Source organism: Mixophyes fleayi, chromosome 11, assembly GCF_038048845.1.
Source record: "Mixophyes fleayi isolate aMixFle1 chromosome 11, aMixFle1.hap1, whole genome shotgun sequence".
NCBI lineage: Eukaryota > Metazoa > Chordata > Amphibia > Anura > Limnodynastidae > Mixophyes > Mixophyes fleayi.
In genome coordinates this window covers 9,468,031-9,494,256 of record NC_134412.1, presented here as the reverse complement: position 1 = coordinate 9,494,256, position 26,226 = coordinate 9,468,031, and the positions used below count along the sequence as shown (strand labels likewise).

At 45.5% G+C, this 26,226-nt stretch overlaps 1 protein-coding gene across 1 annotated transcript; it reads left to right on the top strand.

Annotated features, from left to right (window-relative positions):
- The first annotated feature begins 7,158 nt into the window (after positions 1 to 7,158).
- Positions 7,159 to 26,226, top strand: LSR (lipolysis stimulated lipoprotein receptor). The gene is made up of 10 exons (XM_075190877.1): positions 7,159 to 7,418; positions 11,174 to 11,515; positions 13,365 to 13,484; positions 19,193 to 19,252; positions 20,782 to 20,928; positions 21,966 to 22,151; positions 22,919 to 22,975; positions 23,806 to 23,934; positions 24,022 to 24,677; positions 24,947 to 26,226. The coding sequence occupies exons 1-10, from the start codon at positions 7,361 to 7,363 to the stop codon at positions 24,980 to 24,982; spliced, it is 1,791 nt and encodes a 596-aa protein (XP_075046978.1). The 5' UTR covers positions 7,159 to 7,360; the 3' UTR covers positions 24,983 to 26,226.

Genomic DNA, 26,226 nt, shown 5'->3' with positions numbered 1-26,226 from the left:
CTTCCTATACTGGCTGCCAGGACTGGGTTCTGCTTCCTATACTGGCTGCCAGGACTGGGTTCTGCTTCCTGTACTAGCTGCCAGGACTGGGTTCTGCTTCCTATACTGGCTGCCAGGACTGGGTTCTGCTTCCTATACTAGCTGCCAGGACTGGGTTCTGCTTCCTATACTGGCTGCCAGGACTGGGTCCTGCTTCCTATACTAGCTGCCAGGACTGGGTCCTGCTTCCTATACTAGCTGCCAGGACTGGGACCTGCTTCCTGTACTAGCTGCCAGGACTGGGCCCTGCTTCCTGTACTAACTGCCAGGACTGGGCCCTGCTTCCTGTACTAGCTGCCAGGACTGGGTCTTGCTTCCTATACTAGCTGCCAGGACTGGGTTCTGCTTCCGATACTGGCTACCAAGACTGGGTTCTGCTTCCTATACTAGCTGCCAGGACTGGGCCCTGCTTCCTGTACTAGCTGCCAGGACTGGGCCCTGCTTCCTGTACTAGCTGCCAGGACTGGGCCCTGCTTCCTGTACTAGCTGCCAGGACTGGGTCTTGCTTCCTATACTAGCTGCCAGGACTGGGTCTTGCTTCCTATACTAGCTGCCTGGACTGGGTTCTGCTTCCTATACAGGAATTGGCGCTAGATATGTTGCACCAAAACCAGCAAGCCGGTGGCAAAATTGTACATCAAGGCCTAGATGTAGCTATCCAAGTAAGTGAGTTGGTCAGAAGCACCAAGGACCACAAATTCTGGGGAAGTACTGCAGGCCAATTAAAGAAAATAAATGCAGACTTTCCTAGTAGGAACCATTACACAACCAAAGTTTGTGACATTTGCTTGGTTGATGTTAAACAATTAAGATTCATTTATAAACTGATAATTTACTCCATCGCTGAATGTTCTGACTTGAAGTGTAGGAAGAACTGGATGTTTGGGACCAGAGATTGTTTTAAAAAAACAACTAAACTCCTGAGATCATTTCCAAGATCCACTGTACTTCCAGTGACCTTGTGAGAAGGACACGGACACTGCCAGGTATATGACAATGAGGATACATAAACAATATTTGTAAGAAAGTCAGAGACATGAACCAGGTGGAAGAAGGACAGAGACATGGACCAGGTGAGAGAGAGGACAGGTGGAAGAAGGACAGAGACATGGACCAGGTGAGAGAGGACAGGTGGAAGAAGGTCAAAGACATGAACCAGGTGAGATAGGACAGGTGGGAGAAGGTCAGAGACATGGACCAGGTGAGAGAGGACAGGTGGGAGAAGGTCAGAGACATGGACCAGGTGAGAGAGGACAGCTGGAAGAAGGACAGAGACATGAACCAGGTGAGAGAGGACAGGTGGAAGAAGGTCAGAGACACGAACCAGATGAGAGAGGACAGGTGGGAGAAGGTCAGAGACACGAACCAGGTGAGAGAGAACAGGTGTGAGAAGGTCAGAGACATGAACCAGGTGAGAGAGGACAGGTGGGAGAAGGTCAGAGACATGAACCAGGTGAGAGAGGACAGCTGGAAGAAGGACAGAGACATGAACCAGGTGAGAGAGGACAGGTGGAAGAAGGTCAAAGACACGAACCAGGTGAGAGAGGACAGGTGGGAGAAGGTCAGAGACACGAACCAGGTGAAAGAGGACAGGTGGGAGAAGGTCAGAGACACGAACCAGTGAGAGAGGACAGGTGGGAGAAGGTCAGAGACACGAACCAGGTGAGAGAGGACAGGTGGGAGAAGGTCAGAGACACGAACCAGTGAGAGAGGACAGGTGGGAGAAGGTCAGAGACACGAACCAGGTGAGAGAGGACAGGTGGGAGAAGGTCAGAGACATTAACCAGGTGAGAGAGGACAGTTGGAAGAAGGTCAGAGATATGAACCAGGTGAGAGAGGACAGGTGGGAGAAGGTCAGAGACACGAACCAGGTGAGAGAGGACAGGTGGGAGAAGGTCAGAGGCACGGACCAGGTGAGAGAGGACAGGTGGAAGAAGGTCAGAGGCACGGACCAGGTGAGAGAGGACAGGTGGAAGAAGGTCAGAGGCACGGACCAGGTGAGAGAGGACAGGTGGAAGAAGGTCAGAGGCACGGACCAGGTGAGAGAGGACAGGTGGAAGAAGGTCAGAGATATGAACCAGGTGAGAGAGGACAGGTGGGAGAAGGTCAGAGACACGAACCAGGTGAGAGAGGACAGGTGGGAGAAGGTCAGAGACATTAACCAGGTGAGAGAGGACAGGTGGAAGAAGATTAGATACACAAAACAGGTAAGACTATATAAAGGTAAATATAGGGACATGAGCCAGCTGCGAGAGAGGACAGGTGGATGGCTAGATACGTGAATCAAGTGAGAGAGGAAAGGTAAAAGAAGGTCAGAGACATGAACCACGTGAGAGAGGACAGAGGTGAACGTTACCAGGTGAGATGACTGGGATGAGGTCAGAGACAATTGTTGGATGAAGTTCAGATTCATGGATACAGAGAGGACAGAGGTGAAGGTTACAGAGGTGAACCAGGTGAGATAACGGTCAGACATGTAAACAACTGGGAAGAATGCTACAAAGTTAAAACAAGTCAGAGACAAGTGTTGGAAGAAGTTCAGATTCATGGATACAGAGAGGACAGTGGAAACAGGTTAGAGACACAAATCAAGGTGAGAGAGGACATTTTGATGAGAGAAAATAATAATATGATATATATATATATATATATATATATATATATTAGGGATGTGCACCGGCGACTTTTGAGGTCTCGTGTTTTGTGTTTTGGATCCGGATTTTCGTTATTTTTGAGGTTCGGATTTGTCTCGCAAAACACTTGACGAAAGGTCTCGGTTCGGATTTAAGGTATTGGATTCGGATTTTTTTTGAAAAAAACATAAAAAGTTTAAAAATCAAGTTTTTGGGCTTATTTTCACTCCTAGGCTATTATTAACCTCAATAACATTCAATAACAAGCATTTCCACTAATTTACAGTGTATTCTGAACACCTCACAATATAGTTATTAGTCCAAAACGTTGCAACAAGGTATCTTTCTGGACTGCGTAGAGGAGTGGGTCACCACAATATCTTAAAAACCCTGAACTTTTATGATTCGCACCAATAATTGTACCTGGACTGCGTAGAGGAGTGGGTCACCACAATATCTTAAAAACCCTGAACTTTTATGATTCGCACCAATAATTGTACCTGGACTGCGTAGAGGAGTGGGTCACCACAATATCTTAAAAACCCTGAACTTTTATGATTCGCACCAATAATTGTACCTGGACTGCGTAGAGGAGTGGGTCACCACAATATCTTAAAAACCCTGAACTTTTATGATTCGCACCAATAATTGTACCTGGACTGCGTAGAGGAGTGGGTCACCACAATATCTTAAAAACCCTGAACTTTTATGATTCGCACCAATAATTGTACCTGGACTGCGTAGAGGAGTGGGCACTGGGCACCACAATAAAATATATAAAAAACCTTCAACAGATCTGCATTACACTACACATACGGCTGCTCCTCCATCCTCTCCATCATATACATGTTGGAGTTTTAGCGTGTGACAACCTCTTGTTTTTGATAATGTCAGTGCATTTTGAATATTTTTCAATTTGCCCCACACCACTGAATGTACTTTATCTATGATACGCAATACGCATCTATCTATCTTGACTGCGTAGTGTGGTGGCCCCGGTACACAATTTGGTACCGAGGCCACAATATAATTAAAAAACCCTCCACGTGTCTGAATTCCACCAAACAAGTATCTGGACTGCATAGTGGGGTGGCCTCGGTACCCAATTTGATACCGGGGCCACAATACCTCCTCCAAACATGGTACAGACAATTCGTCATTGAGATCCCAGACAGACAGGGTCAAAGTGTTATTGTTTGACTTTGTAAACCCAAAAAACTGTCCCTGTTGCACATAGTTGTGCAATGAAGACTGACTTTTTCATTTAAAGGCACGATCTTTCAAGTGTAGTGTTTGTAAGTCTAAGTCATATTATACTTTTGGTAAAATTGGTTTATTTTGTTCCTCTTTATGGTAATTAATTAGTAATAGAATTAAAGTAGGAAATAGAATTAAAGTATGAAATAGAATTAAAGTATGAAATAGAGTGGTATAGAGTTGTAGTGTGGTATAGATAGAGTGGTCCACACAATATAATAATAAAACCCTCAACTGGTCTGAATTCCACCAAACAAGTATCTGGACTGCGTAGTGGGGTGGCCCCGGTACACAATTTGGTACCGAGGCCACAATATAATTAAAAAACCCTCCACGTGTCTGAATTCCACCAAACAAGTATCTGGACTGCATAGTGGGGTGGAATCTCGAGGGGATTTGGTACCGGGGACACAATACCTCCATCAACCCTCTAAATCCCACTCCACTGATGGCGGACACCGGGCGCACGTCTAACACCAACATTGCAGTTACAGCCGCAGTTATACGCTTTGCAATAGGGTGACTACTATCGTATTTGGTGGTCATGGCAAACGACTGTTGGACGGTCAATTGTTTTGTGAAAGACTTAGCGGTCTTACGACTTCCCCTCTGGGAAGATGACCGACTAACAGCAGCAACAGCAGCAGTGGCAGTAGTAGGCGTACCGCTGCAGGATTCCTCGGATGAATCCCGTATTGAGGAGGACTCAGTCTGGCTGCTGACTTGGGCTGCAGGACTGAATCTGATGGAGATTGTGGAGGAAGTTGACGAGGAGGGTGTTGCTGGTGTGTATCCAACTGGACCACGGGATTTAGGTGTCCCTGTACCGATGAGGGTCCTAGCCCCAGTTCCTGAACTAACCACTGAACTATGAAGGTTATTCAGGTGACGTATAAGGGAGGATGTTCCTAGGTGGGCAAGATCCTTACCCCTGCTTATTTGAGCTTTACATAAGCTACATATTGCCATACATTGGTTGTCTGGATTTGGATAAAAATAACTCCAGACCGAAGAGGTGCATTTTTTGGTCTTCTGACCAGGCATGACGATGGGCTTTTTCATCCCATGGACATCAGCTGTTTCCCCCCCTGGTGCCTCATTTACAATAACCACATCACCATCCTCATCATCAAGTTCCTCCACAGCGCCAGCTACATCATCAATAGCCTCCTCCCGAGCCACCTCTTCCCGTACAGTGATGGGAAGGTCAGGCTTGACAACCACCAACACCCTTGGACTCGCCTTGGGGATTTGTGATAATTTCTCTTTAGAAGGCAGAGTTGTTTGCTGTTTTGTTGCTGACAGCATAACTCTCTTCAATTTTTTGTAGGGGGGGGGAGGAGGAGGAGGGCTAAGATCCGTGGGTGAAGCTGAACCACTAGTCATGAACACGGGCCAGGGCCTAAGCCGTTCCTTGCCACTCCGTGTCGTAAATGGCATATTGGCAACTTTACGTTTCTCCTCAGATGATTTTAAGTTTCTCTTTTTGCTACTTTTTCTTAACTTGGGCTTTTTGGATTTTACATGCCCGGTACTACGAGATTGGGCATCGGGCTTGGAAGACGACGTTGATGGCATTTCATCGTCTATGTCATGACTAGTGGCAGCAGCTTCAGCATTAGGAGGAAGTGGGTCTTGATCTTTCCCTACTTTATCCTCCAAATTTTTGGTCTCCATTATATGTAGCACAAGATACTGCAGAATGTGTGAACTTGGTAATATTGCAGTACCAATGGACTTATACTGCTGGATTGGTTTTGCAAATTTGGTTATAATTATTATATATATTTTTTTTTTTAAATTTTTTATTTTTTTTTACTTTTTTTTTATTTTTAAAAAACTTGGGAATAGTGGGGAAATAACTATGCCCTTAGAAGCACAGAGCACAGGACACAGCACCACTGGACTGAACAGGACACGGCACAGGACCCAGCAGCACTACGGAACTCAGCAGGACAGAGCACAGGACACAGCACCACTGGACTGATACTGCAGAATGTGTGAACTTGGTAATATTGCAGTACCAATGGACTTATAATGCTGGATTGGTTTTGCAAATTTGGTTATAATTATTATATATATTTTTTTTTTTTAAATTTTTTTTTACTTTTTTTTTATTTTTTAAAAACTTGGGAATAATGGGGAAATAACTATGCCCTTAGAAGCACAGAGCACAGGACACAGCACCACTGGACTGAACAGGACACGGCACAGGACCCAGCAGCACTACGGAACTCAGCAGGACAGAGCACAGGACACAGCACCACTGGACTGATACTGCAGAATGTGTAAACTTTGTAATATTGCAGTACCACTGGACTTTTACTGCTGAATGTGTGAACTTGGTAATATTGCAGTACCAATGGGCTTATACTGCAGGATTGGTTGTGCAAATTTTGTGGTAATTAAAAAAAATTAAAGTAGTTTTTGGTATTTTTTAAAAAAACTTTTTTTTATTTTTTTAAACACAGGTGAATATTGGGGAAATAACTATGCCCTTAGAAGCACAGAGCACAGGACACAGCACCACTAGACTGGCACGGCACGGCACGGCACGGCACGGCACGGCACAGCACAGCACCACCTAACACACCCTCCCTCTACCCTGATCAATGCCCGAGTGAAGATGGCGGCGACTAGCGGGGAATTTATAGGATCCGAGTATCGCGAGATCCGACAACGGGATTATGAGTCAGAGCCTCAGTTTCACTTTTGAATTTGGCGCCAATACCCGGATCTGTCTCGGATCCGACTCGGATCCACAACGTTCGGGTGGGCTCGTATTTCATAAATCCGAGTGCGCTCATCCCTAATATATATATATATATATATATATATATATATATATATATATATAAAATATAGCGACATGAACCAGGTCAATGAGAGGAAAGGTGTTAGAGGGTAAATACAGGGACATGAAGTCAGGACAGTCTCTTTCCTGGATAAGTCAATCAGGCTGCCTAGGCTGCAGCCTGGGGCTCAAGCTTTTATTGGGGGGGGGGGGGGGGATTGTGACAGGGACATAAACTGAAATCAATTTTAAACTATAAGATAATATTTGTTCTCTGAAGTAATAGACACCATGGAAGAAGCCTGTAGTAAGTACTGATCTGGAGTAGTCACTGGGACAGGCTGAGCCATCAGTCAGCCCTGCACACAGTGCTGGGGCAGAGGCAGGGCTTACCTGGGCTAAACCATTCCCCGACCACAGGGAGGGGGGACTCCACCCTCTCCCAGGTTTCCTGCGGTCCTCACGGGGCGGGAGGTGACTCACAGTGGGGGAGACTTCCTCTAATTCCCGACAGCCGGGAAAGTTTAGTGTCCGGTGTGTAAGTCGGTGTCCGGGTGCCCAGCTCCCCCTCCCCGGGCTGACAGGTGGTCGGGGCGGCTGTACCTGGGCGGCGGCTGGTACCAGGCGGGAGGTGATCATGGCGGAGCCGGGATCCTGGCTGCTCGTACCCCTGAGCCTGGTGCTGGGCCTCACAGGTGAGACTGGGGGTACAGGTGGATGATATAGTGTCTATATATTATATATAGTGTATAATACAGTGTGTGTATAATGTATAATATGGTGTCTATATGTAATAGCTAGAGTATATTATATAGCGTATAATATGGTGTGTGTGTATATAATATATATTATAGTGTATATAATATATAGTGTAATACAGGGTTGTGGCTAATACATGGACTCTGAATACACGGCTCACATTACTTTTATATTACTCATATTACACAGGGTCTATGCCCCTTTTCCAGCACCTCATTTTATTACACAGAGAATTTACTACCCCCTACCAATGCTTTTGTTGCCTCTGTTATTACTCAGGGGTCTATATCAGCCCCAACATATGTCTCCTATTACTCAGCCTTATAGCTAATTCCCTATATATGTCTCTTATTAATAAGTAGTTTATATCACCCCCTTCATATGTCTCCTGTTACTTAGGGGTCTATATCACCCCCTACATACTTCCTATTACAGTTATGCTGGGGCACGTATCCTCCCTGTTACTGTTATCAGAGGCAGGCTGGCTGGGGGGCATTTGACCCCCATGCCAGTCCCACAGTGGGCTACCTTGGGCTGGGTCACTGGGCCACCTGCATTTTTAATCTTTTAAAATGTTCCTAATGGGCTGCTGAACCGAGTCTTGTCCCCCAGGCTAAAATTTTCCAGCCCTCGTATTGCGGTGATGCCGGGGTGCGCGTCCCGTGTATTGCGGTGATGCTGGGGTGCGCGTCCCTCGTATTGCGGTGATGTATTGCGGTGATGCCGGGGTGCGCGTCCCTCGTGATGCCGGGGTGCGCGTCCCTCGTATTACGGTGATGCCGGGGTGCGCGTCCCTCGTATTACGGTGATGCCGGGGTGCGCGTCCCTCGTATTGCGGTGATGCCGGGGTGCGCGTCCCTCGTATTACGGTGATGCCGGGGTGCGCGCCCCTCGTATTGCGGTGATGCCGGGGTGCGCGCCCCTCGTATTGCGGTGATGCCGGGGTGCGCGCCCCTCGTATTGCGGTGATGCCGGGGTGCGCGTCCCTCGTGTTGCGGTGATGCCGGGGTGCGCGTCCCTCGTGTTGCGGTGATGCCGGGGTGCGCGTCCCTCGTGTTGCGGTGATGCCGGGGTGCGCGTCCCTCGTGTTGCGGTGATGCCGGGGTGCGCGTCCCTCGTGTTGCGGTGATGCCGGGGTGCGCGTCCCTCGTGTTGCGGTGATGCCGGGGTGCGCGTCCCTCGTGTTGCGGTGATGCCGGGGTGCGCGTCACTCGCGTTGCGGTGATGCCGGGGCGCGCGTCCCTCGTGATGCCGGGGTGCGCGTCCCTTGTGTTGCGGTGATGCCGGGGTGCGCGTCCCTCGTGTTGCGGTGATGCCGGGGTGCGCGTCCCTCGTGTTGCGGTGACGCCGGGGTGCGCGTCCCTCGCGTTGCGGTGACGCCGGGGTGCGCGTCCCTCGCGTTGCGGTGACGCCGGGGTGCGCGTCCCTCGCGTTGCGGTGACGCCGGGGTGCGCGTCCCTCGCGTTGCGGTGACGCCGGGGTGCGCGTCCCTCGCGTTGCGGTGACGCCGGGGTGCGCGTCCCCCGCGTTGCGGTGACGCCGGGGTGCGCCTCCCCCGCGTTGCGGTGACGCCGGGGTGCGCCTCCCCCGCGTTGCGGTGACGCCGGGGTGCGCCTCCCCCGCGTTGCGGTGACGCCGGGGGTGCCTGTGTCCCTCGCGTTGCGGTGACGCCGGGGGTGCCTGTGTCCCTCGCGTTGCGGTGACGCCGGGTGTGCCTGTGTCCCTCCCCTCACTGTTATGTTTGGGTATAGAGCTCTTCCTGTTGTGTCTCCTATTACTCATGGCTCCTTATCACCCTTTATCTCCTATGTAACTTTTTAATTAGACTTTCCCTGTTAGTTGCGGTGCTGGGGGAGGGGGGGATGTTATTCCTAGAGGAGGGGAGAGCTGGGAACAGGCAGTCACTGGTGAATGGGATCTCTGCAGGAGGGCAGGAAGAGACTAGACCCATTTTCAAAGGGAAGACTGGAGGGGGCAGATATGTCCAAACCACCCTCCTTCCTTACATCAGCTGTGTTACAGCGCCACCAACCAGTCACTGCCGAGTACTTCAATGCTGCAGCCATATATCTGTGTAATAGTGGATGACATGTACAAGGACCTCTGTGATTTTCGTATTAGTCTGGGACAGAAGAGCTTTTCAACCTGGGTGGGGTGTTTGGTTTGAAGAGGTTCAGAACATGCAACGCTGCCTTTTGTCTCTTCCAGAGATCTGAAGTATTCTTATATATTACCCAAAAGAGAACTGAAGCGTAGTAGTTACTTTATAGTATGATAGGAATGTGCTGTGAGTTAATCTGTAATATGTAATTAATAATATTTTAGTTGTTTAATGTGTATAGTAAGAGTGTTTAGAACGGGGCTGCGGAACACTGTGTTTTGTATAGATGTATATTGCACCTGTCTGGCTACAGACCATTGCACTTGTGTAAAGCACGTGTGTTATTACCCTTTGCATCTATGTTGGGAACCTATTCATATTTACCCTTTATAAACTTTATACCTTTATAAACTTTATACCTTTATAAACTATTAAACTTATAAAGTCATTAACCTTTATTAACTAATATTTGTGTCTCTCCTCTTGAACCAATCTTTGCTCCAACAAGATCTATTCTTTCTCCTTTTTTCTCTTTGGTTCCGTACCTGCAGTCTTCTTGCCACAGCAAGCAGGAGAAGTGGAGTTGCTTTTTCTTCTACTGTATCCATTGTAGGTTTACAAATAGGAATGAATGAAGAGACCGTGTGGTCTTCTCTTTTTGTGCGATTTTGGGTGTTAACTATAGTGATAGCTCTGCCCCTTTATGCTAATGTCTTTGGTATATCGTTACATGCCCCGCAAATGTTGCTTCAGTGTGTACGAAATTACAATCATGTCTCATGACAACATGGCTGTAAAAAGTCGCTAACGGGACGGCCGCTCTTCCCTTTATTGTCTAATACAAGGCTAGTGTGTATGCAGTCCATGGACCGAGCGATCGGACCATCGATCGCATGTAAAATCGAAAATTCTGTAGTGTGTACCCAGCTTAAGCGCATGCTCCTCTACATCTATATCTAATAGCATATTGTTTCTGACATGCATAGAGTGGGAGAATTTATACTTGCAATGATAAACACAGCTTGTGCCAGTTGGTAACGTCATCGGGGATGTTCGACTAGCACAGTTGTATGTAATAACCGCATCTAAAAAATAGTCACTGCTTAACTACTTAAGGTTTCGCTGGTTGTAGGACTAGAGAAAGGTGCAGATTTGGGGACTTTTTGTGCATTAAAACTTTGATTGTTCATTGTATTTATTTATCAAAAAGTAATGCTGTGCAATGTTTTTGTGTTCCCTTTGTTTGCATAGTAAGCGTAGGCAGCTTTATATATTAACATAGCTAAGGCAAATTTGCCATTGCCGTTGCGCAGGTGGCGGCTGCGCCCCTCCTATTTGCAGTTACTCTGAATTAAGTGTGAAATAAGCAGAGAAAGATGAATTGAAACTGCTTAGGCCAGAAGCCAATCAAGGTTGCCTCTTGGTGTAAAGCATAGTGGTTTTTCAGTAATATATTGTGTACCCTGCTTGGTGTTTTCAGGCTTTGCGACGTTTGTGTTTTAAAAGCGAGATGTATGCACTAAATCAGCATTTTCTTGGCACAAGCTACATGTAGGTTTTAATGATACTTTGTTTTTCCTCCTATCTTAGGGAGCAGCACTGGAATGCAGGTGACGGTGAGAAATCCTTTCAATGTGGTGATTTTATTCCAGCCAATCACGTTGCGGTGCAGTTACCAGACCAGCGCTCTCCAGCCTCCCATTGTCACATGGAAGTACAAATCCTTCTGCCGGAGTCGCATCGCGGATGCTTTCAACCCGACCGGCCAGGACACCCAGATCAACAATCAGCTGCAGCAAGCAAACCCCGGCTACAATCCCTACGTGGAGTGCCAGGACAGCACCAGGACGGTGCGCATCGTGGCCACAAAGCAGGGCAACTCTGTCACGCTGGGAGATTTCTATCAAGGACGCCAAATTACCATAAACAACGGTAGGTAGTTCGTTCTTATCTGTGTGGAGATTTTACTCTCTAATCAGAATTTATTTACTTTTTTTGTGTGAACCCAATGTTGGATCCCAGATTTTAAGGCCTGTTGCCTATATGACAATTGCTGTTTTATTTATGATACACAGTGTATGTAATGATGGCCCTTTGTTCTGCCATTTGCCCGTGAGAGTGCCTATACTTTCGGGTGCTCTCTATACGAATTGCTTGTCTCTGCCGCAGTAACTACTTCCTGTGCTTCGGTATTGTTGGCATAAGATTAGCAGGTGGGCTGTGGGATGAGATAAGGTGATTATGTAACAGAGGCTCAAACAATGGCAGTCTAGTCAATGGTCTGCTCTTCTAATAAATCATCAACATTTATTTATATAGCGCCAGCAAATTCCATAGCGCTTTACAATTGGGAACAAACAATAAGACAATACTGGGTTATACAGACAGAGAGGGAAGAGAACCCTGCTCGCAAGCTTACAATCTATAGGACAATGGGAGTTTAATACACAAGGGCATGTGCTACATCATATTGCACAATGGACCAGCTAGAATGCAAAGGTTAAAGTATTGAGTGGAATTTGTGATCAGTCACATAGAAATGTTGTTCAGAGAGTTGTTGTCTTGTGTTAGCTGTGTAGAGGGTGGTAATAAGGTAACTTAGGGAGATTACGATGGTTAAGGAATATTATAAGCTTGTCTGAAGAGGTGGACTTTCAGAAAACGCTTGAAGGTTTGGAGACTAGAGGAAAGTCTTACTGTGCGAGGGAGGGAATACCACAAAGTGGGTGCAGCCCGAAAAAAATCCTGTAACGGGGAATGGGAGGATGTGATGAGGGTGGAAGAGAGATGCAGATCTTGTGCAGAACGGAGGTGTCGAGTTGGGAGGTATTTTGAGACGAGTGAGGAGATGTATGTTGGTGCAATTTTGTTGACGGCCTTGTATGTTAGTTGAAGAATTTTATATTCGATTCGTTGAAATACAGGCAGCCAATGTAGAGACTGACAGAGTGGCTGAGCAGAGGAAGAACGGATTGCAAGGAAGATCAATCTAGCTGCTGCAGGATAACACCTGTCCTGACGGTCATCTCTTAAAACTTATGTCTGAAAAATAAGAGAGATGGGAAAGGGTTTTTTTTGTTTTTTTCAATTGCTGAAATGAATCTCTGACTGGCCTCAGTCAGCAGCCAGTGGACTGCACCGTAAAGGTGGCAGAATATAAGTCAAATGTCTCTATATAGCCGTATTGTACCAGTTTGCCTATTAAACTTATTGTTTTTGAGGGAAGGTTTTGTTAAGTTCAGACATATAATTATGCACAAAAGTACAAGTTGTTGCATCAGGCAATCTCTTGTCAGATTGGATTTGGTGTAGCGGAAGACCCAGTTGAATGATGGTGGCCATTAACCGCGTGTGTGACATCATAGCTTGACCCTGATGTTCAGGTGCGTTGTGATCTATCTTCATGTGTAACCAGATTACTCACTGATCCATTCTTTCTTTGGTTTTGTCAAACTACCTGACCCTGTTATGTGAGCAGCTTAAAGGGGTTCTCTGATGGTTGATTCTACCTGTGTAATCCTCTATGAAGGCACCAGACTATCTACTTGGTTGGGTCCACTCAACCATCGCTGGCATATCTTGCCCCTTCACACTGTCTATCACTGGACTAGTAACTGGGGGGGGGGGTCTCGTGAAAGGAGGACATTCACCACACGTGCTACAAAAGGGAACCCAGCTAAAGTGGGAGACTTCTGGTTTGATTTATGACACAATATACAACACGGACATATTGGATAGGTGCCGCTAGTAATGTTGTCCTTCGTCCTCTGTGTGTTTGCAGATGCTGATCTCTCCTTCGACCGGACGGTGTGGGGCGATAGCGGCGTTTACTACTGCACGGTGTTCTCGGCACAGGATCTTTCTGGGAATAATGAGGCTTACTCTGAATTACTGGTACTGGGTAAGGATATCGTCGTTAATGGTGCTTTTGAAAATACTCTAATTTAATGAATATTTTACTGGCTACATAAGCTGGTGGTAAAGAGGACATCTTGTCGTTCTGTGGAAGGGTTAAAATACATATTTCCTATCCTGTTCTATATACTATAGCTGTAGAGTGACCCTAAAGTCCTAGAAATGTGTCCGTGCAGTTATTTGGTGGGTGATATCCAGAGGGTGCAGCAAGTGGCACATCTTAAAGTGAGAAAAGTCACAGTAAAAGCGGACATAGGACGGTGAGCGGACAGACACTAATTGCAATGGGGAGTACAAAGGAAATTGTGTTAGTGAATCCGCACCAGGGGACAAAGAGCCGCCGTGTCCTATGTGAGCAGCGGAGGTGGTTTCCACCATCGTTTTATATATTTATCATCTAGACAGCAGTTTTGTTATCTGCTCTCACCGTAATAAATATTTAGATCTTTGCAGAAACGACTCCTGATACAGGTACATGTGTGAGATCAGGTGAATGAGAAATTAGAGGTGCCGGGAAGTGAAATAAATTAATTTAAGCACAAATGAAATGCAGAATAATTATGACAACTTCGGTAAAAAAGAGGCAATCGTTCGTGTGTATCAGATTTGCCGTGAAATAACACAAGGGCACTGGAGATATACAAATATTCTAATGCTCTGAACGATACAACAATACTTGTGTAACTAGTACAGGGGCAGCTGCCTGCAGCAGTAAGATCTGTAACGCAGTTATTGGGGTGTATAAGACAGTAATCCCTACAGACATATAAAGAGACAGTGTCCTTCCGGTAATATTATACAAAGGGGGGTATTCAATTGTCAGCGTTAACGCTGAAAAACGAGCGCTCAAAAAATCTTACCGTTAACACGGTAATTACTCGCGGAATTTCAGCTCGCTGCTCCCTGAGCAAACTACCGTATTAACGGTTTTCGCGCGCAATATTACCGTATAAACGGTAATATTTTTTGAGCGCTCGTTTTTCAGCGTTAATGCTAACAATTGAATACCCCCCAAACAGTCCAATCTGTAATAATGTAATGATAGGGTTGCCTCCTGTATCGCTATACAGATGTATATTTACCTGCAATTGACAAGTCAATGTTAGTATATATCAGATGCTGTAGCAGCAGTGTTGATGTATTGATCGATCCGAGCTCAGAAATAAGAGACCACAGAGTGGCTGGTGTCCAAATTGAACTGGCTTTACTAATTGAAATCGTTCATATTTTATAACCTAATCACGTCATAATCAATCACGTCAGTGTAAATATTAATAAACATGTTGCAAGTTTCTATATCATAAAAATAGGTATGGGAACCCGGTAGCGGTGAAGCTTGGTACTTTCTGAGATTGCTAAATATTCTTCAAGTTCCTTATTAATTCTTTAATCCGGATTCTTGAGGCCGGCATGACTTCTTGGTTCTGCAGTTTCGCTGTAGCAGATGCTCTGATCACGTCTTGTGTTCTTTCTGCGGTTGTCTGTCTTTTCTTTGATTCCAGACAGAATATTAACACAAAGGGGCGTATTCAATTGTCGGCGGAAACGCTGAAAATCCCGCGGTCCGCGCACGATTACCGTTATTACGGTAATAGCGCGCGGGAAACCAGTTAATACGGTAATTTACTCGCTGGATTTCAGCACGCAGCTTCCTGAGCCGCGAGCTGAAATCCAGCTACAAATTACCGTATTAACTGTAATAGTTTTAACGCCGCGGGACTTCTAAAGAATTGAATATGCCCCCAAATATCTGAATTAGATTTAAAGCAATAAGCCATCTTAAATTGATTTAACAAAAACATTGTGAGTATTTGAAGCATACAAAGCACTATATTTGATAATAGCTTAAAACTTTATTTCTGATTAGCTTATTTTCTGATTATAGCTTAATTTCTGATGATGGCTTAAGACCCTAAGTAATAGGATAACTTTTCCATCATTTTCATATGAACCTAGACCCCACAGTAACACAGAACAGCCAACAACAAGAGAGGAGGAAATGCATCCTGGGAATAAGGGATCTGCTTTACTGAAAATTGAGAACATGAAATCTTTTGGGAGGTTAAGGACCATGCAAAAATCCAAATAAGTTTCTTACAGTTAATCCACCAAACAAGCAAAAACAAAACTGAGTAATAATAATTGATCTATACAAGGGACCTATGTTTGGGCTGTGTTATAATCTTAAATAAATGGCCCTTTACCTGGATGCATGGTGACCTTGTTCTTTCTGCACGAAGTACACAGGATAAGATAATCTACATTGTGTTACCAGGGTTTGAGCACCTTATTCTGTGTGACCTTCATCTCCTGCCTGTTTGGGATGTCCTGAGGTGTGAAGTCACTCAGATCATTGAACCTGTGATTATGTGAGGGCGACGCTGGTATATATGGAGGTGAGTGGGAGGCCACAGGCTCTGTTTAGAGACCACCAGGGGCCAATTAGAGGAGAACTGATGAAGGCATATAAAGCTACTGTAATAGAGACCAAGGGCTAGATTTACTAAGCTGCGGGTTTGAAAAAGCTAGAATCTGATTGGTTGCTATAGGCAATATCCCCACTTTTTCAAACCCGCAGCTTAGTAAATCTAGCCCCAAGTACACAATGTAATATGCTGAAGCACGGACAGAAAAAAGACACAGGAAGGAATAGTGACTGTAAAGTCTGATGGGGGTGGATATGTAGAAGGGACAACAAAAATCCCTACAGCCTAAACAGCTATTTTTGCTCTATATTATTGTTCAATGGAGTCGCCCACAGTATATCTGAAAGAGATACCCTACTGGGATGTAGACAAACAGATTGACTACAGGAGAGGTTACTTTTGCTCTCCAAGTAACAAGTGGATAAGTCAATGGGTCCGGACAGTATCCATCCAAGAGTATTCAAATAGGTGAGACTGGTACCTGCAGCAACATCATCATTAACCAAACTTTTGTAGCCAGTTGGAGATGACGGGTATAATTCTAGGGGAATGAATGAATTAATTACACATTGGGGAGAATATGATCATTATAGACTTGTGCATCTCACATCAATAGTAGGAAATTATTGGAATAAGTTATAATGCAAATAATTGTGACTGTTTAGAGACATTACAAGATGCAAGGCACGTGTCATAGTAACATTATTATTAATATTAATATTTATTTATAAGGCGCCACAAGGCATCCGCAGCGCCGTACAGAGACAAACAAAATCACAATACAATGGGAGACAGCACAGTACAGTAAACAGTAAGCACAGCAACTCAGTACGCTCAATGCACAGCTAGAGAGGGCGGGGAAGGGAGGATCCGCAAACGACGGGGCCCAGGAAGGAGGGCGCGGAAGACAGGGAGACCCCCAGGGGGAGGAGGGAGCGAGAGTGGACGTGGGGTGGAGGACCCTCGAGGAGGAGGGCTAAGTAGCTGGAGAGCAGAGTTAGAAGTGGTGGAAACAGGAGGAGAGATGGCCCTGCTCAGAGGAGCGTACAATCTAAGGGATAGTAACATCCACATGAATGCCAGGACCCAAGGTTTCCCAGCACAACATTGCCCAGAGCATCACACCGCCTCCGCCGGCTTAACTTCATCTAATAGTGCATCCTGGTGCCATCTCTTCCCCAGGTAAACGATGCACAGGTTTCACTGTAACGTGATAATCAATGTTATTCACTTCATTTCAGTGGTTTTAATGTGGCTGATCGGTGTACATATAATTCTTTGAGAAGAAAATGTTCATCTTCAGCATCCCTTCGCTTTCTATACTGAGGATAAAATGCTTTAAACAGCAGAAGGGTGCACAGGTTACTGGGTAATGCATTGTGGAATTTGGAACGTTAAGGCTCATCGTAGGGCAGGGATTTCAATCTGGCAGCTTGGAGCGGTAAATCATGGCTGCAAGAGTGACCTCCGTTGGCGTATAAGGAATCGTGGGTCTGTGGTGGCGCGGTCATTGCTGATTTGAGAAATAAACCTTCTGGTTACTGTGGAAAATTTAGGTCCTTCCAAAATAAATGTATCACAGTGACAGTCAGTTGCTGGGTGCACATTGTGTAACCTTACCAAGGTGTCTTTATGCCCTGGACCTACGGTGATCATGTGCCGCGTGCGCCAGTAGAAAGCCGCGTGCGTCAGACTAACTCGTACCGCAGGAGGGAGGTGAGCCGGCATAGGGATCAGTAATCCCAGAATCCTTCAGTGCAATGTTGTAAACTACACCACATGTAGACTGTACTGTAATATAAATGTGAACACTCCTTTATACGTTGTTAGTACATAACATTGTGGATTTCTGCTTATTTTGTGATGTTAATTTAGTGTTTGATAGTCAGATCTACATTGTTGTTTGCAAAATATGTTGGTAACGTTGTTCTTGTAGAACCCTGGTTTTTTGTCAGTGATATTGGTGTGTGTTACATTAATCTTTCTGCTTCTTTTTAATTCTCCGGCGTTTCACATTTACTGATCACAGATCTGTGTGTAAAGCAATGCTGCCATCTACTGTGTGTTTGGAAAAGGTGATGTCTTTGTTTTGTACTGAGGAAAGTGGAGGGCCGGTCGCCTGGGGGAAAATGACCTTTGTAGATAGTCATGAGCTAGTTAGACCTAAATCACCTGGACAGTGCAGTCCACAAACCACAGCTTCCCGTGCTGATCGACGGATCACAGAGGGACTGGGGGGGTGGTGTATGTGTAGTGCACTAATAAAAACGAGTAGTGTATAGAACATTTTTATATAGGATACGTAGATAATACCCAGTTATATATTTATGTGCACCATCGCCGTAGAAGTATTTTGGATCTTGAAACTCCTCTTTAATAATTTATTATAAAGCGCCACAAAGGGTCCACAGCGCCGTATAATGGGGGTAGAGAGAAATACCCAGCAAATTACACAATGAACCAAACGAATTGTATAATAGAGGGGAGAGCTGGGGACAAAACAGGCAGCATATCTGTGTGAAGACAACCTGTGTCCAGGATCATGGGCACAGAAAACAGGGCCAGGGACGCTGTAGGTGGAGTCTTGGAGATGATGCAGAAGATGCCTGACATGGGCGTGCAGGTGGAGAGGATAGTGTAGGCAAGAAAACGCCAGGAAAGCGGCCTCTGCCCGTGAGCTTGCAATCTAGTGGGGAAATTATAATTTCATTTTGCTTGTGCACCCAATCGCTGCCTACACCAATAGTTACACTGACATTTCAGTGTGATTGGCAGTCGGACAGCGATTGTTTCCATATATATTAATGCAGTCTGGGTGTCCTAAATTTACCTGGTTCATGGGTGGGGCAGTGCAGAGGGGAGAGGAACGGGTCATGTCCCGAGCGTCTGGCTGTTCTGTATGAGTGTAGGTGGGAACAGACTTGTGGTACAATGAATGGTCTGTGGAGGAAAATAATATGCAAAATATAAGTGGAATTTGTGCCTTTTTATCTGGATATTTTTCCATTTGAAATAATTTGAGTCCTGTTTTATCTGCTATTTATTGAACAATGTCAGGTTCTACATATTACCAGCACATGTTGTGTTTAGCTGCTCGTAGAGATTCCTAACCTGTCAATTATTTAGCACTTTGTTTTACTTTTGGTTTCAGAGACCGGTAACCATTATCTATTTCTACAGTTCAACACTAGTTTGATGTTTCCCCCGTATGCAAAGCCTTTTAGTACAAATCTCTATTTAGTAACTTGTTTTTCTTTTGTCCCCCTAGGTAAAACGTCTGTAGACGTCTCTGAACTATTACCAGGCTTTCAGATAGATAACATGGAAGGTAACGGTTCCATGACCAGATTATAGAGCAGAAAGATCTCATTGGATTGTATAGGCCCATGTTGGCTCATGTATGTCCCAGATATCTGGCCAAAGCGTCTAGGAAACCGTTTACTAGGCCTAACCAGGCCTAAAAGACGAATAGTAACCTATAAAAGGGCCACTAATAACGTTCCCAGATGTATCTGTATAAGTTTCAGGAATCTTTTAAAAGCTAAAGTTGGAAAGTGCTGTGATCGTGTGGGAAGCCATTGTCTCCTACATTATTAGTTATATAGCTCAAGCATATTCCACATCGCTTTATACGGATCTGCTATACAGATGGGACTTGTTTATTAAACGCTACATTGACCTTACACTGAGCCTGGCTTATAACCGAGGACAGTGGTTTGTCGCCAAACCAGATTTAAGTTTGGGAGCTTCTGCAATTTGCTTCTCTTTCTGCAAAACAAGTGTGTAATATAATATAATATAGCTGCAGCTCTCCTGTGCTTACATGGCTGTAGGTACACTGCTCTTTTCTGCTATGGTGAAACAGAATAGAAAAATCATGTACACAGCCTTGGTGATGATGTACTTGGTATAAAATAATGCTTGGTCTAATCTCTCCTCATAATACCCCCCACGACACACACAAGTCCTTTATATTGATAAGTCAGGGACCGGTTTTGTTTTACTGCTTCAATCTCCCTCTCTCCTAGGATGGTTTGGTGTTTATATGCATGTTCCATGCGTGTTACTCTGCACACATTACTGTCCGTGATGTGTGATTGGTCTGGCTTCTAGTTGCAGCTGGGAATGAGATATCGAGGAGCATGTTGCACAGGGCTGCACTTGTACTTTGCTATCGGGGGTGGGGGGGGGGGGGTTAAAACGGCTTTGGTTGAGATACTGTTACCTTAATTCTGTCCATTGATGGAATTAATGTTTTGCAAGTTCGCTCTTCATTGAACTGCTGAACTTTGCAATGGGACGAGTATTTTTTACTTTTTTATCTTTCATTTTCTTTCCCCCCCCCCTGCATAGTTTCATCGATACATCCCTGACTTTGTACACACAGGGCGTTATTTCAAATCTGTTTCTATATAAAAATAAGTGAGAATTGCCTGAGTACTGTCCTCAAGATAAACCATTTACAACAGCACCACCTAGAGTATTCTAATGAGTCGTGCACTTCCATTGGCATGTCCCTTACAGTGTAACATTAAAGTGGGCCCTTCACCTACACACAATGGAGGCGGATCCAATATACAATGGCTCCGCCTCCATTGCACAGTACAGCCTAGATACTCTGTGCCTCATGCCTCAGTCGTGTAACTAGTGCATTGATAGACTGAGCATTGGTCATGTTGACAGCGTGGATTTCTCTACTGTGTGTTGGCGATGGGTCCGCTTAAAATTATAATTGATTAGGATGATGCAATAAGTTGCTTGTATTCCAGTGTGTAACGTGGTGATCGCTGCATGGTTAGTAGTTGTTTATATGTTCAGGCAATGACCGTTGTGTCTTGTTCCTCTTGTGTGTTTCAGACTGGCTGTTTGTCGTCCTTGTCGTCCTCGGTGGATTCTTCCTTCTCCTGCTGATTGGAATCTGCTGGTGCCAGTGCTGCCCACACACCTGCTGCTGCTATGTCAGCTGCCCCTGCTGCCCGGAGAAGTGCTGCTGCCCCAGAGCCCGTACGTTTACACCAGCGGCGCACAGGACCGCTTGCATCACACCAGCGGCGCACAGTAGCGCTTGCATCACACCAGCGGCGCGCAGGACCGCTTGCATCACACCAGCGGCGCGCAGGACCGCTTGCATTACACCAGCGGCGCACAGTACCGCTTGCATTACACCAGCGGCGCACAGTACCGCTTGCATTACACCAGCGGCGCACAGTACCGCTTGCATCACGCCAGCGGCGCACAGGACCGCTTGCATTACACCAGCGGCGCACAGTACCGCTTGCATCACGCCAGCGGCGCACAGGACCGCTTGCATTACACCAGCGGCGCACAGGACCGCTTGCATCACACCAGCGGCGCGCAGGACCGCTTGCATCACACCAGCGGCGCGCAGGACCGCTTGCATCACACCAGCGGCGCGCAGGACCGCTTGCATCACACCAGCGGCGCACAGGACCGCTTGCATCACACCAGCGGCGCACAGGACCGCTTGCATCACACCAGCGGCGCACAGGACCGCTTGCATCACACCAGCGGCGCACAGTAGCGCTTGCATCACACCAGCGGCGCACAGTAGCGCTTGCATCACACCAGCGGCGCACAGTAGCGCTTGCATCACACCAGCGGCGCACAGTAGCGCTTGCATCACACCAGCGGCGCACAGTAGCGCTTGCATCACACCAGCGGCGCACAGGACCGCTTGCATCACACCAGCGGCGCACAGGACCGCTTGCATCACACCAGCGGCGCACAGTACCGCTTGCATCACACCAGCGGCGCACAGGACCGCTTGCATCACACCAGCGGCGCGCAGTACCGCTTGCATCACACCAGCGGCGCACAGTACCGCTTGCATTACAGCAGTTTGTACATTTACACTAGATCCTGTGACTTCTTGCGCTGCCCACAGCCAGCTGACTAGCTTTATAAAGTTATCCTTGCCAGTCTTGATTCCGCGGCACTGAGTCCATACACATAAGTATATATAGTTTGCTTCATAGGCCTTAGAGGGTGAGCTTATAATGACGGTAACCTCTCTCTGACAGTGTATGAAGCAGGAAAGGCAGCGACTGCCGGCGTGCCCAGCATGTACGCCCCCAGTGGCTACGCACCCTCCTTGTACTCTCACCCGAGCCAGGGGAAGATGCCTCCGCCAGGATCCGTCATCCAGATGGGTCCCATGCAACCGATGTACAACGGCTACGGGATGGATTACGATGCCGCAAGCTCCGGTAATAACCAGCAGACTCTGTTCCGGCGGTGATGGTTGTCATATAGCCATTGCTCCGTGGTATTATTTATATTGTAGTTTAGCAGGCCATTGCCAAACTCAGGCACTTGATAGGCAGCACCTTTCTGGCCGTACCCCCAGTGATGTTACTCATCGTTTGCCATTAGGACACCCCCCTCCTCTTTATAGCACTGTGGGGAAATGATGACCTCGGTTACAGGAGAGCTCAGGGAGTAGATGCAGGGAAATATGGGGAGGGATATATATATATATATGCATAATGTTTTAAATAAAATCTCCCTTAGATCATACAAGGGAACAAAACCTTAACCATTGCTGAGACCACACCTGGGGGTAAATGTATCAAGTTGAGAGTTTTCCAACGAGTTTGAAAAGTGTAGATGTTGCCTATAGCAACCAATCAGATTCTAGCTGTCCTTTTGTAGAATGCACTAAATAAATAATAGAATCTGATTGGTTTTTCAAACTCGACAGAAAACTCTCAGCTTGATACATTTACCCCCTGAAATACGATGGTCAGTTCTGAAGGTCATGATCTCCAGCAGAACAGAAATTAGACATTGTAACAAGAAGAGCAGTGAAAACGGTGCATGATCAGTATGAAAGGATCAGATGGTGCCCGAGGGTATTGGGGCTGAAAGACTAGATGGGCCAAGTGGTTCTTATCTGCTGCCATAGTCTATTTTTTGGAGGTAGGTTCACATTTCCTCTTTGCATTGATTGTAATGTGACCGTTTCTCTTTCCAGTAGGTGGACACAGTTCCCAGGCACCACTTATTCATGACAATGATGGTCCAACTTCAGGTATGGATAGATTGTCATGTGTTCTTCATAAACATGTTGGTTTCAGGCAGCTTTCACCAGTAATTTAGCGCAGATACATTCGTTTGTCATATTTGCATTCATTGACATGTGTGGGAGCTACAAAGTTCATTACTTGGCCAACAGTAGGCTTCAACATAGATGAACAGTGCCACAGCAATGCCACATCATGTCTTATAAATAAACCCTTGTTTTACTCTGTACGGAGAGCTCCACACATTTAGAATGGGTTAATATAATCCTTCCTTGGTGACCAGATGTGGACAACTCCTTTCAGTCTTTGTTCAGAATCCATCATATATGCTGTTTCTCCAGCTTTGTGCATTCAGTCTGTTAACCGTTATCAGATAGTCGCTGTAGTAGACGGGAAGAACGATTTTGGCGTTGACAGCAAAGCCTCTTCAAGGCTTCGAAAACCAAAGTTCGTTCTTGAAGAACCTTTGAAATATTGAGAAGGTTCATGTGAATGATACCTAGCTCATGTACCTTCCTACCCACTCAGTGTATAATTATTACAGAGCACCAAACATTCTCCAGCTGTAGATTCCGGCAGCCAGAAATTTACCATGTGCATAATCAACCAGTGATCGCACAGACTTTTGGAGGTTTCTCCGCCCATTGTCCTGTTATATAGTCTACACACACAGCACCAGAAGAGGTTTCTGCTGTGTATACTAGTCCCTAAAATGGGCCCAAAATGAGCTCTGCAAGTTCATACATCCAACATCTCGCTCCACTTTAATATTTTATTGTACACCCGAGTTCTGTCATATTTTACATTTCTATTAATCCACGTTTCGTTCTATGTTTAGTACGTAGTGGCTACCGCATACAAGCTAACCAACAGGATGATTCGATGAGGGTCCTGTACTATATGGAGAAAGAGCTGGCAAACTTCGATCCATCAAGACCAGGACCTGCAAATGGCAGATTTGAAAATGGTGAGTGCTTTCGTAATATGTTCTGTAGTTTAAAATGTGGTAAGAGATTATACATTTACTTGATTATCTTTATTGTTCTACTTCCAGCTTCAGCAATGAGTGAGGTCAGCTCATTACACGAGGAGGACCAGAGAAACGTCTTGAAGAATGGTCTTGGTCGTTTGCGCAATCAAGCCATGACTCCTATCCGGGACGTAGAGGAGGAAAGTCTTCTTGGAAGTGACTACAGGCGCCCAGCACCTCCTCGGCAAGACCCTTACGGAGAGGACAGGTTCCGTGGTGGCCCAGTCACCGAGAGACGTGGTCGTGCTCGCTCCGTTGACCACCTGGATGATTATGATAGGAGGGAACGACAACCTTACCGTGATCCTCCCTCCGACAGCCGAAATCGAGGAAGACGTAACTCTGACGAGGACAACGGCAGCAGAGGATATGGTAGAGGCCGGGATACCCGCTCCCCTGACCCGCGTGATGGTTACTATGAAGGTAGAAGAAGCAGAAGTAGAGATGACCTCTGGGATTTAGGCCGGTCCCGTCAGGAACCTGAATATGATGATCGATTCCTTGATGATGTTTTGAGAAAGAAGGAGAAGAAAGCGGCCAACCGAGATGGTTTAGAAAGCGTCGCAAGTTCTTCCCGCTCAGAAGGAAGGAGGAAACATCAGGATGACGATTTTCCACCACCGCCTCCTCCGTATACTGAAACGGAATCCGTCTCTTCTAGAGGGAAGAAGCTGAAACGGGTCAGTTAACATAAATACATATATGGTATTATCTTTATGTATGTTTTGGATGGCTCTTTAACATTACTTGTGGTGTTATTTTCCACACTCTCTTGTTTTTGCTATTCAGTGGTTCCAACGATGATTAAGGAAAAATCCAAAACTGAGTGTTATATACAGTATTGTCCGACTGGTCAATTATGGTGTCTCTAACCTTATATTTAGTCTCATAATTCAGTTGGATATTTGAAATATTGAGATCTGATTTAAACTATAAACTTATTTTTCAGGGTGAAGCTCTGAGTCGGGAGAGTCTGGTGGTTTGAACCTTGGATAGAAAATGGACTAAATCCTATCACTTGCAAAGACTTACTTTGTCCTGGATTGGGGGAACCTAAATCATAAAAAGTGCCTGAACCTGGTTTTCTTTTGGTGGTTTTTAGCCCTTTTTGTGTTTTGTTTTTTTTTTTGTTTTTTTTATATTACATTTTTTATTCTTTGTAAAGAGAACTTTTTTTTGTTTTTATTTAATTATTTTTGCAAGGATGCAAAATAATTAACTTTACAATGTAAAATAGTGAATTATGTTTTAATTATCTTTTACATCATGTTATGAATGGGATGAATTCTGTATCTTGTATGTTCTCCTAGTGTGACAATTGCTTAAAATTTACTTTATGATTTTTTTTTCTTTTATTTTTTTCCATTTGTCTATAAGAAATGTTTGTAAATATGAACTTAACAGTGCCTTATACTAAGACCAGAGCAGTTTTTTTATTATCCAAATGCTGTATCCCCAATCTTGCAGTGGGCAAGGTTTGAACAAATTTTTAGCCAATTGGAGCATCAGGATATTTACAGCAGAACAGATTGTTTCAAGGGAGGAGGACACTAATGTTGTAGAAGGCAGTGGACCTGTCCTTTGTTAGGGAAGGTAAGGTGTATGTGTCGGGTGAAGTGTTATGATGTAGGTGAGAGGTGTGAGGACACAGACTGAGAGCGGAGCGAACGGGGTCCACCAGCAGCACAGCTAGTGATGTGTGGGATGATTGCAAGGTCCCTTTGTACCTATGGCTTTCTGTTGCTATACTTATGGAAAACACTAGGGGGCATCATGTAGTATCGAACATCTTCGCCTCGGTCCTATATATTATACATCTTACATCAGATAAGGACTCTTTTAAGTGAAATCTAACCCATAGCGGCCAATCGGATGTTCGCTTCCCCCTAGTATGAGTAATCGAGACTTCTAAAACTGATATCCTATCGGCTGCTATTTAATTATCCCCCACGTCTTTTAATAATGAATCAAACTGGATTTTGAGTTGAGAAACTCTTTTAATATGAATTAAAAATGAAACTGCTGCAAATATACCTTTCACAGTTCACAAGTAGCTGAGATCTATACCAGCACAAAGTAACAAGATGGGGGGGGGTGTTACTACTCGTAGTATCATTTACAGGATGCTTTCTATGTAAACATTTCTCATGTACCGTTGTATATAAATAAGTGCCGACTGTGACTTTCTGGTGAGCCTAAATAATAAAACTTTGAACATTTTTACTATAA

Excerpts from the sequence above, each read along its gene's own strand:
- LSR (XM_075190877.1), top strand. The coding sequence starts at position 7,361 with ATGGCGGAGCCGGGATCCTGGCTGCTCGTACCCCTGAGCCTGGTGCTG. Across the intron at positions 13,485-19,192 it reads CTCTGAATTACTGGTACTGG|GTAAAACGTCTGTAGACGTC; the intron begins GTAAGGATATCG and ends TTGTCCCCCTAG. Across the intron at positions 22,152-22,918 it reads TTACGATGCCGCAAGCTCCG|TAGGTGGACACAGTTCCCAG; the intron begins GTAATAACCAGC and ends TTCTCTTTCCAG.